The 13,622-nt window shown below is 38.4% G+C and overlaps 1 protein-coding gene across 6 annotated transcripts in view; it reads right to left on the bottom strand.

Moving 5' to 3' along the window:
• LOC6583987 (mannosyl-oligosaccharide alpha-1,2-mannosidase IA) overlaps positions 1 to 13,622 on the bottom strand; it is an 80,634-nt gene that overhangs the window by 12,173 nt on the left and 54,839 nt on the right. Inside the window, exon 1 of one of the 6 annotated variants that reach the window (XM_044011702.1) lies at positions 2,049 to 2,607. The exons of the other annotated variants lie outside the window; for them this stretch is intronic. Coding sequence (XP_043867637.1) covers positions 2,049 to 2,543 — 495 coding nt within the window. The 5' untranslated portion in view covers positions 2,544 to 2,607. Of the gene's footprint in view, positions 1 to 2,048; positions 2,608 to 13,622 lie in introns of those variants that run through there. 6 annotated transcript variants of the gene reach the window in all.

Here is a 13,622-nt window from a genome sequence, read left to right on the forward strand (position 1 = left end):
TTTGTGTTTCTATGGCAGGTTGTCCAATCAGTTTGTGACATAATAAAATGCTATAATTAATAAGACATATAACTGTATAACACTTGATGGCATAATCAATTGGAGCGGCGGGAGCACGAGAGTTGCTAACATATTTGAAATGGTTTGTTGTGCTCATAAAAGCCAAAGGCAGAACTGCAAATAAATCTTTTTGTATATCCTGGCATTATTGTTATTGTTATTGTTATTGTTGCAGGTTGCAAGTTGTTGGCTGCCAGGGGCAGGAGACAGGAGGCAGGCAGGTTGCTTGGCTGCGACTGCGACTGCAATTGGAATTTCTTTCTTTAGCGCCTCGTTGGCCAAGGTCTCAACACGGCGCACTCGAGCCGTGAAAGCGTAAAGCAATTGACGGCCTTCCGCATCCCAGAGACCTCGCCGTGTGCCAATTGCAATCGCAATTCCAATTGCCATGGGCCAGCCAGGCCAACAAGCGTGCCCCAGCTGTTGACTGCAGCAGACTTTGCCGGTTAACGGTTAACGGTTACCGGTTGCGAGCACCCATTAGCCAAGTGAGCGTAATAAACGCCAGGACTTAGACCACAAACAGAAGCACTGAGAGCCGAGGCGTTGCCACTGCCACTGCCACTGCCACTGCCATTGCCACTGACTCAGCTGCTGGTCTCGTTATGCGTCGTGCGTGTTCTTAGCCCAGTCAAATCGTTGACATTGACATTAACAGTAAGTATGCTTCCAGGTGTCGCCCATGGCAAGGCGAATATTATACGTCTTCTGTTAAGGCACGCACAGAGACAGAGTGAGAGAGAAAGAGAGAGAGAGAGAGAGAAAGGGAGAGAGAGAGAAAGAGATAGAAAAAGAGAGAGAAAAAGTGAGAGAGAGAGAAAGGAAGAAAGAACAATTCCATGCCATGAAAGTTAGAGAAAAAGAGAGACAGAAAGAACGAGAGTGAGAGGGCGATAGATGGAGGGAGAATGCAAGAGACAGTGAGATATATGGAGAGAGAATGAAAGAGGCAGCGAAATAGATGGAGATATATAAAAACAGAGAGATAGAGAGGGAATGAAAGAGAGAAATGGAGAGAGAGAGAAAGAGATATAAATAGACAGAGAGAGAGAATGAGAGAGAAAGAGAGAAAAAAGAGATATACATAGATAGATAAAGAGACAAATAAATATAGAGAGACAAAGAGATATATATATATATATATATATATAGAGACAGAGAGAGGAATACAGAAAGATACAGAGATAATGCTAGAGATATATGTATATGTATGCGTATGTATAGATGGGGAGCGAAAGAGTAAGTAATATAAGGAATAAGTGTGAAAGGGATAGAGAATGAAATAGATAGAGAGATATACGTGGAGATATATAGACAGAGGAAGACAAGATTTCGTACAATTCTCAAACAAAATTTCCTCTTTGTGTTAGGGCAAAGTTGTATTATTAAATACAATATACATATATGAATATATAGATTTTCCTTCTACTTTCTTTAAATTTTTCATTGCCAGTGAATCTCTACATTCATAAATCCTGTATAGAAGACATTTATTACAAATATTGAGAAGCGCACAGAAGAGGAGGTCTGACAAGGCAAAATAGAATGTCATCTGTACTGTAACTTTTTTCATAAACTTTTTGAAGACTTTTGTCTTTGTTTTCTTTTAGAAAAATTTTCTATTGTAATATTTATGGAGGCAAATTGTGAATTGATGGCATTGCGTTTGCGATTTCCAACAATTTGGCCTGCTTTAATTGTTATTATTATTTGATGATAGCCAGCGAAAGCCAACGGTTGTGGGTAATGGTAAATAAATCACCATGACCCACCCGGACCAGTCGGACAGCCACCCGGCCCACCTGGAATGGCATGCGCGTGCGTCCGTCCGTCTGTTCGTCCATGTGGCATCAACAGCTGGCGCATTGCCTTGGGGTCGTGTCAGGCCCCCAAGGGTCAGACATTTGAAATTGATACGCAATTGGAGCGCAGTCCGCAGTCCGCAGTCCGCAGTCCGAACTGCTGCAGACGCCCCACGCGCCACTCACCTTGACGATTTGGGCGCGTTTCTCGTCATCAATCAAGCTGTTCGCTGCGCTGGGCGTGACCCGCGCCCCCTCGAAGGGCAGCGCTGCCAGCGGCGGCGTCTCGATAAGCTCGTCAAGAGTTTGCGTCCGCCGTGGGCCATCTCGCCCGATGACCGCCAACAGCTTGGGCTCCGCCACAGCGGAGGACATCTCGTTGCGGATTTGCTCCATGCTGCGGCCATCGCCCGACTCGATCGGCTCGCTGCTGGCGCTGGGCGTCTCATTCAGCTGCTTGGCATACACGTTCCGCGGATGATTGTTGACGTAGTTCAGCTCCTTGATGTGATTGTCATTGGCGCTGACGCTGTCGCTGGCCACCTGCTCATTGAGCCGTATGATATTCGACAGATTGATGTTGTTGATCAGCGTGACGCCCGTGATGGCCACCAGGATGATGACAAACACAATGCCGCCGATCAACAGCAGCGGCGTCGTCTTCGATGTCTTCGGGCACATCGCTTATCGATTGCACTATTATTATTAATATTATTATTTCTTTTATTTTTGCTAATTTTCACAGCTTTTCCTTTGGTTTTAGCGATTTGTCTTCACATTCTATCGATAAAGTTTAATAGTTAGTCACAAGCAGAGAGCTCGCGTTTGTTCTCATTCTGTCTCGCTCTCTCTCACTCACTCACTCACTCTCTCTCTGTCTCTCTCACTCAGTCGCACACCTCGCCTCAGCAACAGTTCAATTCGGTTGACAAATTCATTGCAAACTCTCATAATTATGCGGTGAAAGCAACCAAATTTTATAAATGAAAGCCAAATTAATTAAAACTTTTGACGGCTGCAGCAAAGATTTGCCCAGGTCAAGGCTATATACGGCGTGCGCAATCTAAGCTCAGCTGAAATTCGAACTATTTCCACTAGCACTTTTTACAATTTGTGAAAAACAATAATGTCTCAGCTAAAATTTCACATTTTATAGCTTTACAGGTTGCAAGGTCAATTACACAGGCCAACAAGAGTTTGCTCGAGACAACTGAAACTACACAAGGTTTGCACAAGCAAATTTATTTAATTATTATTTGAATTTTTTTAAAGTTAATAGCTATTATTGAAAAAAGTATATAAAAAAATATTATATACAAATATATTCATATATGTAAATATATTAACTTTTTTATGTTTTTTATATAAAAAAATGACCCCAATGACAAAATTTTTAAAATTAGTTTATGGTATTACTTCAAGGTTTTTCTATTAATGACAAAAAACAGTTGGGATCTTAGTATTTCGAAAAAAATATATATTTAAAAAAATATATACATTAAAATACCCTCGAATTCCCCCCGCTTCACAGCAAGCAGCAATGTAATGAATTAATTAATTGAGATTCTTGATTAATTTGCCAACAATTAGCTAAATACCTATGTGTACTCCCGTTGGGGGGTAAAAATATATATCATTTATATTTTCGGAGCTAGGGGCAATACATTTAAGGCAATTTTTTAATAAATATTTATTTATTTATTAACAAGATAGAATTAATGTAAAATTAAATCTAAGTAAGGGTTAAGCCCTAATCAATATATTTACCAACAAGATTCAACTGTTTTTTTATCTTTGAATGAGCCACGTTATTGTTCTGTTTTCATATCTAGTAGAATTTTTCATATGTTTGCTTTTATGTCTATACAAAATAATATGAAAATTTGAAAAAGAAAACGTAACTTCAAAGAAGTTTCCGCAACAAGGAAATACAATTTGTAAATTAATGAGATGGCTGCAATTACAAATATGAAGCTTCCGCTCTGTTTGCCGCTTATCAAAATTAAACAGAATTTCGTCGTATCAGAAGATACCTATGTACATACTATACATGTACAAATGTACATAAGCATGACACATAAGCAAAAGCTGACTTGTCAGCTATGCCATGCCCCAATATTATCGAGTTCAGCCTAATCAAACTCCAAATAAAATAAATATTATCGCCCATTGGCATTGGCAACGACTTAGCTAAGGGTGAAAGCTCTTGTTGAATTTGAAGTGCTGCAAAAAAGGAGGAATATTGTATTTAAAATTGAACTGCATATACCACTTAATTAGTGTATGAATAATTTATTAATCGTTAATCGTTGCCACGTGACAGCTGGCCAACAGTGTCTGGCCATTAACGGTGAAGGACAGCGACGCGCCGTGACTGTCTAATGGTCATGTAACGGACAGCAGGTTGCCAGGGGGCTGGCCGACACCCCTCCCGCCAACCTCCTCACCGGCACTCAGCATACAGCGGACAGCTAAGGACTAATATCATTTGTATATAACAGATGGAATAATAAATGGAGGGGCAGAGAACGAGAGAGGGTGAGTGGGAGGGGGAGAGGGAGAGTGGACGACAATTCTGTTACAATTGATGGTATTTTCTATTTTCCTATTTTTTAATTATTGCTCTACATATATTTTGCCGCTTACAATGATGATGACATTTTGCGACTGCTTCCGGCTTTGTGTGACCACACAAATGCAATGCTATATAATGGAGTACATGCATACAAATACATATACATATCTATATACAAGTATATTTCTATAAATGCATTCGCTCGCATCGCTGCAATTTCATTCAAATAATCAATAGCTTAGAAGTCTTCGATTGACTATGCGCCTGTGTGCACCATAAATATCTATCTATATGCATATAATATATGTATATATACATGTATATATATAATATTTGATGCCACTTCATCATGCGCTGCACTTGCCAATTGGCAATTTGCAATGGCAAAATAAAAATGATGGCCGACCTTGCGTATACGCAACGCTTTAATAGCGAACTACATTTTGCCATCAATTGACGATGGGCTGAACCATTCGAATTTATAGACTTTAGACAGCGTGATTCATGATCCATGATCATATACATATATATGTATTATATGATTACTTAAACATAAATGAGACACAGCCTAAGCTGAGCAGGCGATAGAGCCGAAGTGAACTCGGATGCCGGCAAATGTGAATCGGCAATCGGCAATCGGCAATCGACAAGCGGTAATCGACAATCGGCAATCGCCGCCAATCGTTTTGCCTTAATTCAATTCGCATCAATTCATATAGAAAACGAAAATAAATAAAAAGTGGCACGCAATTCGTGGCCAGGGTGCAGCAGGGGGAGGCGGGGTGCCATGGAGGCAGTCTGCTTGAGATATTGTCAGTTGCTGTTTGCGCAAGCAGCTGAATTTCAAAGTGAATATGTCTGTATGTATATCAGATATGTATGCTCTGCTCTCTCTTCATGAGTATTTTTATGTCTTCGCATTACTTTTTTTTTTTTTTTTTTTTTTTTTTTGACTCAACTCTCGAGAGATGCGTTTAAATATAAACACTGGCCGAGTTGTTGGCTAAATGCTCAAGGACATGACTATGCGGCAATTAAAAGAAAACAAGCAAGACTAGCCCATGTACGCATCGAGTGACCGACTTATAGATGCCCTCTATCAACTCTAGGCAGGCTCGTTAGCATAAAATGATGATGCCCTGCGCTGCAGCAGATGCTGTGCGCTGGGTATACAAAATGACAAAATAACGAAACGCAAATAAAATATAAACAAACTCACACACACCCGCACACATACACACACACATCACGTGCAAGTTGCCCAGGAGGCTGCTGTGCGTCAACGGCAAGTGCTGTGGGAATGGACAAGAAACGTGTCAAGCGGGCCCATGTACTTTAAGCGACCCAAACTACCTAAGGATGCCCGGCCCGGCACGGCCCGGTACGGTACGGCCTCCTTGCGCCCACCCCCCTCCCAGCATGGAGGCAAGCACCTTGGGGGCTCCTGCAAGTTATGAGTTTGCTGCTGATTAGTCTGTGTTGTGCATAGTAAAAAATGGTTGTGTATGAAATTTTATGCCACCTTGTTGAACTGTTGCGCACACACGCACACACGCACACACACACACACATGCACACACACACGCACACGCAAGCATATATATACATATATATATACTTTGGTGTTAATACAATATTGTGTTGCTTTTGTTTGTTTCACTGTGTTGTACAGCTGTTTTTTTTTCAGTTTAAGACAATTATCAATTATTAAACAATCTACCACGAGATGCGCGTGTTTACATTTATTTTATATAGCGAATTTCTTATTATTGTTTCACATTTCGAGTGGTTCGTGTTGGTGTTTTGTGTTGTTGTTGCGAGCAACGCGTGGCCCTAGCTGAGCGGACAACAGGCGAGTGCGGTAAGTGGAGCCAACTGCCCAACTGAGTGAGGACGCTGGCAATGGAATTTGCGAATGAGAGGGCAGCGAAATAGCATAGAACGAAACAGCACAGAGTGAGAGCGAGAGAGAGAGACAGAGAGGGAGAGAGAGAGAGTGAAGCAAAGCGAATTGAGCGCATCATAGAAAGCACAGAAAAGCGTGAGCGCGGAACGTTTTGGCAATAGACGAAACGCCCAAAATACACAGCAGCAGCAGCAGCAGCAGCAACAAACGGGAAAGCGAAACGTTAGCCCTTGTGTCGCAACGCCATCGCATGGCGTATGGCGTATGGCGTATGGCGCATAACGTAGAATGCGGTCGGGCCGCGCTTACGATGCGTATACGAAATGAGTAAAAGCTGCGTTGGCCTTGAGCATATTGAAACGAATGGCAAGGGGTGTGCGGCAAACGGCGAACGGCGAGCACAAAAGGATCAACAAACTGATCCGATTTGAGAGGCAGCCAGCCAGAAAGAGATAGATAGAAGGAGAGAGAGTTCAGTGCAGAGAGCGGTGACAAATCAGATACGAAGCGAATAAGCTGCATTTCCATATGTATGTGCGTATGTAGGTATGTGTGTGTATATTAATAAGCGAAACACAATAACGAGCACAGTGAGCGCAACTCAAGGAACAACTTGCAATGTGCGTGTTTTTTTTTTGCTTTTTGTTTTTGTTGCTCCATTTACATTTTAATTATGTCTAATTTATGGCGACCGACAGAGGGCGACTTAAAAGGCAACGGCAAATGTGCCGTCAAGTATACGCAGCGTGTGTGGGCCTGCGAAACGCCATGTGGCCACGTTCACCAAATGAAGTGAGCCCGAGAAGTGTTTAAGGGTTATGCCCTGCAATTTTCCCAACTACCTCAAGCTCAAACTTTTTGCGCACAGCACCCTTAGCCGGGCCCAACATATCCTGTTGCTAAATACTTCATATTACAGCCAATTAAAGGACTTGAGTAATTGCTGAGATTAAAACATAAAGCAGAATGTATGTGAAACATAGGTATGCTCAATTTTTAATTAAATTTTTGCGTAACGAACGAAATTTCCAAATTATCTAAATTGAAATCAGTTGATTGAAAATATTTGAATATTTTTAGGCAATTGAAGTATGAAAAAAAAAAAAAAATTAAATAATTTGAATATCCTAAAAGAATTAAAACTATATGGTAGATGAATATTTTAATATTTTTAGATAATGGAAATGTGTGAACGAATCAAAAATAAAGCAATTAAAAATCTTCGACATATTAGGCTGAATTAGAAACACCTTTAATATTTAATAATATAGCATAAAGAAAAATAAGTTGGATTTCAATTAAAAATATATAAAAGTATAATGTAGTATGTCTCATATAATAATATATATCCAACACACACACACTATGTACACATATACAAGAAGCGATCAAGTAAACATAAATGTACTCCAAATATTATCGGCCACATAAGTGGACCGCTCATATGCAAGACGCATGGGAATAGCCGCGTCAGCAATTGATCGTTTGGCAAGCCAACGGCTGCCGCTTGTATATATTTACATATATGTCCACTGCTGCCTTCTGCAGCATCGGCTCATATAGCCGTGTCAGCATTTGACCGCTTGACAACTCAACAGCTCATATAGCGAACTAATGTATATGCCCTTTGCATATATGTATATACATAAATACATACTGCGCTCTCTTGCTCTGCTGCCTTCAGCGGCAGAGATATATAATAAGAAATCTATGTACTTTAGGCTAAGATTTGATTTGAATAAAATACGGAGAGCATTCACTGTCCAAACCCCAAACGACAAAGACGTTGCAGTCGAATGTTTTATTTTATTACAATAAAAAAAAAAATATTATTAATTATATAGCTCGTAAGCAGCAATTGTATAAAATAATAGCAGAGTTTTTCAATAAAACTTATTTAATTGAAGTATTTTTTAAAAGGTCATATATTTTTATATGTCTCTGCAATATAAATAAAATAAAATATATAGTCGTATTTTTGTTTTTGCACGACATAAGAGCACGACATGCATGCACCTTAACAGCGACCAATTAAGAAACGTGTTGCCGGAATGTTAACATAAAATATTGTTGCTTTATTTTATACTCAGTGAAAGAGCTGAGCTCTGTGTATTTCGGCTTTATTTAACTGTAGCAGGCAGGCAGGTGGATGGTCGAGTCCATATATATGCACATATATTTCGAGTGAGAGAGGGAGATTTGTTCATCATACAGATGTCAGCCTCTGCCTGTGAGGCTTTTAATATATATGAGACGTATATATATATATATATATATATATATATATATATATATATATATATATATATATATATATATATATATATATATATATATATATATATATATATATAAATTTAAAGTCTTTATTACTCAGCTTAAATTGTAAGAATTCTAATCTTCTTTGCTATGTTTGTATATGAGATGATGATTGTGAAAATATGATTGAGAATTTTAGAGTTAAGCTTATCAATTTTGTCGTATGTTGAGAAATAATACACAAATATTTTATAAGAATATTAATTTCTCTGTAATATTTTGGTTAATACAGAGACGAAATCAGATATAAATATTGCATACAACAAGTCAACTAGTAAAAAATATTCTTTTACCCATTTTGAATGTGTTAAAGTTAAACCAAAAAAGGCTCGCAGAGTTCATAAAAAAAAAAACATTTCAATAAACTAAATAATAATAAAAAAGTTTCAGCTACTGTTTCTTAGTGTTCCACTCGTGTTGACAGGAAAATCAAAACATTTACATGCCGTCAGGAGCTGACTCCTAGAGCTGAAGCCCTTTCGTTCTGCCCCAAAAAAGGGGAGTAGAGTAGAGAAAAGAAAAGAAAATAAGCTTACTGGCATCATTTTCATTTTCATATTCATATTTATTCTCATTTTTAGGATTTTTATTTTTGTTTTCTTTTTGTCATTGTACACGCTGGCATAAAGGATGCCAACAGTTGTTATTGCGGGCGTTTCGCTGCCAAAAATAAGCCTCGGCCCGTTAAGTAAGTAAGTAAGTAAGTACGAAAGATTCTTGCACTTGTCACTTGCTTTGCGCTTCGTTGCCTTTCAGCTGACAGCATGCGAAGAAGACATGACAAAGGCAAACACGGCACAAAGTAAGACAATAAACAACCATAACAATGGTAACAGCAATGCCAACAACAACAACAGCATCGACAAGAACTGTAGGCCGCTTCCCCAGATAATATGTGAATCGTTGCTGTTGCTGTTATTGTCGCTGTTGTTGTTGCTATATAGCCTAACATATTGCGTTGCTGTGGGGTGTGCGGTGAGCAGTCTAACCCAACACGAAACACTGTTATTTGTATGCGCACACACATACACACACACACACTCATATATAAAAATACATTTTACTTTAGTTTTTTTTTGTTGTTTTTGTGCCCCTTAAATGGCTAAAAAGTCGGGTATAATCATGCCACACACAGACATGCACACACATGCACATGCCTATATGCCAATTATCACCTTGATAAGCACCTGAACGCGTTCTCTGATCGATAAGCTGTTGTAAATTAAGGTTCAATTTGAATGGGAAAAATTTGTGAATTTATTTTTTTGATTTCGTAAACATAACTCTGAAGCAGAGTTAAATAAATTAGAAATAATCGAAGCTTGCCTATAGAACGGTATTATCTGATACCTGATTGCTCATCAACTATATCTCATCCAGTTCTGTTGGCCGTTGAAAGTATTTTGAGCAATCTATTTTGTCATAAATAGAAAAGGAATAGATATAAAGACATGTCCCTACTCTTTCTATCTCTCTCTCTCTCTCTATCTCTATCTCTCTACCCCCTCTGAGGACTTGAGCAAAACTTTTCATGAGTTGACTGACGGGTCGTCAAAAGCATCAAGTTTTGAATACACTAATCGGGTTGACAGCAAAGTTATCAAGTCCGCTAAAAACCTGTCATCTTCGAGGCATGCTTTACACTGTGCTACAGGGTATGGGCGCAGCATGAATTGTAGCCTGCAGAATTTCTAAATTTGTTGCTGCTGTTGCGCTACTGATGTTTTCTTTTTTTTTGTTCGCTCTCGCTCTAGAGCCGTTGTCTCAGCTTTTTAATAAAAAAGGTAACGATGACAAAAGCAACACGACAACGACAACCCTGACAACAACAAGTGTTTCTTTCACACACACAGTGAGAGAGAGAGAGAGAGAGAGGAGAACAGAACAAAACACTAGACTGAACGAAGGCTGAAGGCAGCGTTAGATATTTAAGGGCGTAACGCGACTAACGATAACAAAAAATGCGTAAAGAAACCAAAAAATGAGAAGCAAATAGGCCGGCGGGGCTGACTGGCTGGAGGGAGGGGAAAGGGAGCGGCTGCTATAGTGAGTTAGTTGCTGTAACTATGGTAAAGCCTTTTCGCATCTCTTTGCCTTTGTGCGACGCAACCGCAAACAAAGGCGCAAAGAAATAAAAACAGTTAATTAGCTGACGACGTCAGCGATTATGAAAGGGAAATGGCAATTTGTTGCTTCTGACGCATTGCGGGACGCATTTTGATGGAAGGCAGAGGGGAGAGAAGGCTAGAGCTTGGAGTGAGGGGAAAGGTAGGAGTGCACTGGGAGGAGAGAGCAGTGAAGAGCCAGGAGAGGGAGGGAGAGGGAGGAGAATTGAAGAGCAGGAATGAGCGAGGGGAGAGAAGAAGCGAAGAAAGAGATTGTAAGGAGCAGGAAAAGGGGGGAGGGGGAGGAGAAAGTGCAGATTGAAGAGCGAGGGTGGAGAAGAAACGAGGGTAAAGAAAAAAAAGGGAAGAGAGGAGGCAGTAGGGAAGAGAGATGAAACGGGAAGTGAGGAATTAAGACGAAGTAAGCCGAAGAAGATGAAGAGAAAGGATGAAAAATGAGGGATGAAGAAGAAAAGAAACACAGAAATGAAGAAGAGAGAGGAGGAGAAAGAAGAGTAGGAGATGGAAGAGGAAAAGTTATCCTTCTTCTCTTCCTTCTTCACTTCTGGAGGAGGAGGAGAAAGGATGATGGACGAAGGAATGAGGAATTCGATAAGGAGGACGGCAGAAGTGGCGAGAAGTGCAGAGAATGGGCTTAGTATAGAGGAGGAAGGAGTAATTAAGATATTGAGGGTGAATTATATGCATATCAAAATCATCCTAATATGACTGGGAGATAATAGATATATACATATATAGCACGACAATCTCTGAAAAGTGTATTACTCTTCGTTAATATATTTACTAATTAATTCATGCACATTGAATTATTCTACATACATAAATAATATTTAAAGCGTTTAGACCAAATTATTGCGGTTTGCTACTGGCAGCTATATAAAGCCATTGTGACTGGTAATTTAATAAGTAAGCTTAGGAATGAATTAGGAATGCGTATTGAATTGTCGGACTGAAGGAAATAATAGGAAACAACATCAATTATTATAGGTGAACTAACTTGACAGGACTTCAAGTGTCAATGGAACGAAACCACAAACGAAACTTTTCAAGTGAAAACTTTGTGAAATGCATTTTCTCCTACAAGGAAACGGCTCTTATTGATCGGACATCAGATATAAATAGACAATTGCTCAAGTGTAATATGAATTTCACATCACAAGTGAAATTGAAAAGCTATTAAATTAAATGCTTGGCCATGCATGCATATGTATTTATATAGAGCCTTTCAGTTAGGCGCTTCATAATGTTTTCCATAGACGTGGCGCTAATTCAATATGGTTAACGTGCCACAATGCCCATGAATATCAATAAGATAAGCTCGAGTGAGATAAGACATAGTTCAGAGTTCTGATGCGATAAAAGTGAATTGCAATTAAATACTGTGAAACAGGGCGTGGCCGTATCGCGTGTGGTGTTTGAATGGCATTCGAGGGCTCCAATGCTCCGCTGCTCCACTGTTCCACTGCTCCATCGCTCGACTGCAGTTCAATTAACTGTGCCACTGGCACTGGGGAAATGCTGTGACACGTTCTACTGCCACTGGCCACGCCCATCAATGCCAAAGTTCGCCAATAAGCAAATGAAATAATAAACTTGTGCTTTGCGCCTCTATGCTTAACATGGCGTATACGCAATATTGCCAAGGGCAACGCAGCCAGCATATTAAGGAAAAAAAAAATGAAAAGAGAAACGGCACGTGGCGGCATCTTTAAGTGATTTCTTTGGCCCGCGAATAAATTTCTACATTTTATGTAGTCACCCCACTTGACTGAAAGAACAACGCCAGCAACAGCAGCAACAGCAGCAGCAGCAACAGCAGCAATGGCAGCAACAATGGCAGCAACAATGGCAGCAACAACTGCCTTGCCACGCATGTGTTGAAAGTATTTATGAATATTTAAATTTTCTACATTATGCTCCTCATTGATATCGTGCAGCACAGCAGCACAGTGGCTGCCTGCAGCATCTCGCTGTAAACTGCGGCCAACCATAGGCAGCATCTGAACGCCATTTATCAGGCACATCAGTTGACAATTATAATGCATTTTATATTCGTTTTTTTTCTCCTGCTGTGTGCATGTAACAAAGAGCTGTAAAGCTAATGTAATATAATTTAATATAATAATAGAAATTGTATACGAAAGTATATACCAATGAAAAACAACGTAAAAAAATATTAAAATGAAAAAATAATTAATTAAAATAATATATGCACATATTTTATATATAAAAGGGAACAATATTTAAATAAAATAGATGTATATACATATATATAAAAATAAAAAATCATATAAAAACAGTATATATATGTATAAATATTCAAGCGGAAGTATCGGACGCTGCTGCTTAAATATTTATAAATATTTTGTTTTATACGTTATTTATTTTTATATTTTTATTTTATTATTTATATCGTCTAATAAATAGTTAAACAAATAAATAAAAAATATAAATATAGACACTTATAACTCTAAAAAAAATAAATATATATATTAATGAAATATATTACAAGAATATAAAAAAAATATATATATAAATATAATAAATATTAAAAGACTAAAATAAATATTTTCATATGAAATATAAGAAGAATATAAAAATACAATTTTTTTATAGTAATATATCAAACGATTTATTATTTTATTCATATACATATATATTAATTAAATTACTTATTCAATTGATATGACAAACAGAAACAGAGATGGAGAAATTTCTATTTGAATTTAGTTTGGCATGAATTTTCTAATGAATAAATCAAATGATACATACATATATTAATAAATACAATATTAGTAAGTTCTAATATATATTAATCAAAAACCATATTTAAA

The sequence above is a fragment of the Drosophila mojavensis genome, unplaced genomic scaffold, assembly GCF_018153725.1.
Source record: "Drosophila mojavensis isolate 15081-1352.22 unplaced genomic scaffold, ASM1815372v1 contig_136, whole genome shotgun sequence".
In the NCBI taxonomy this organism is placed as follows: Eukaryota; Metazoa; Arthropoda; class Insecta; order Diptera; family Drosophilidae; genus Drosophila; species Drosophila mojavensis.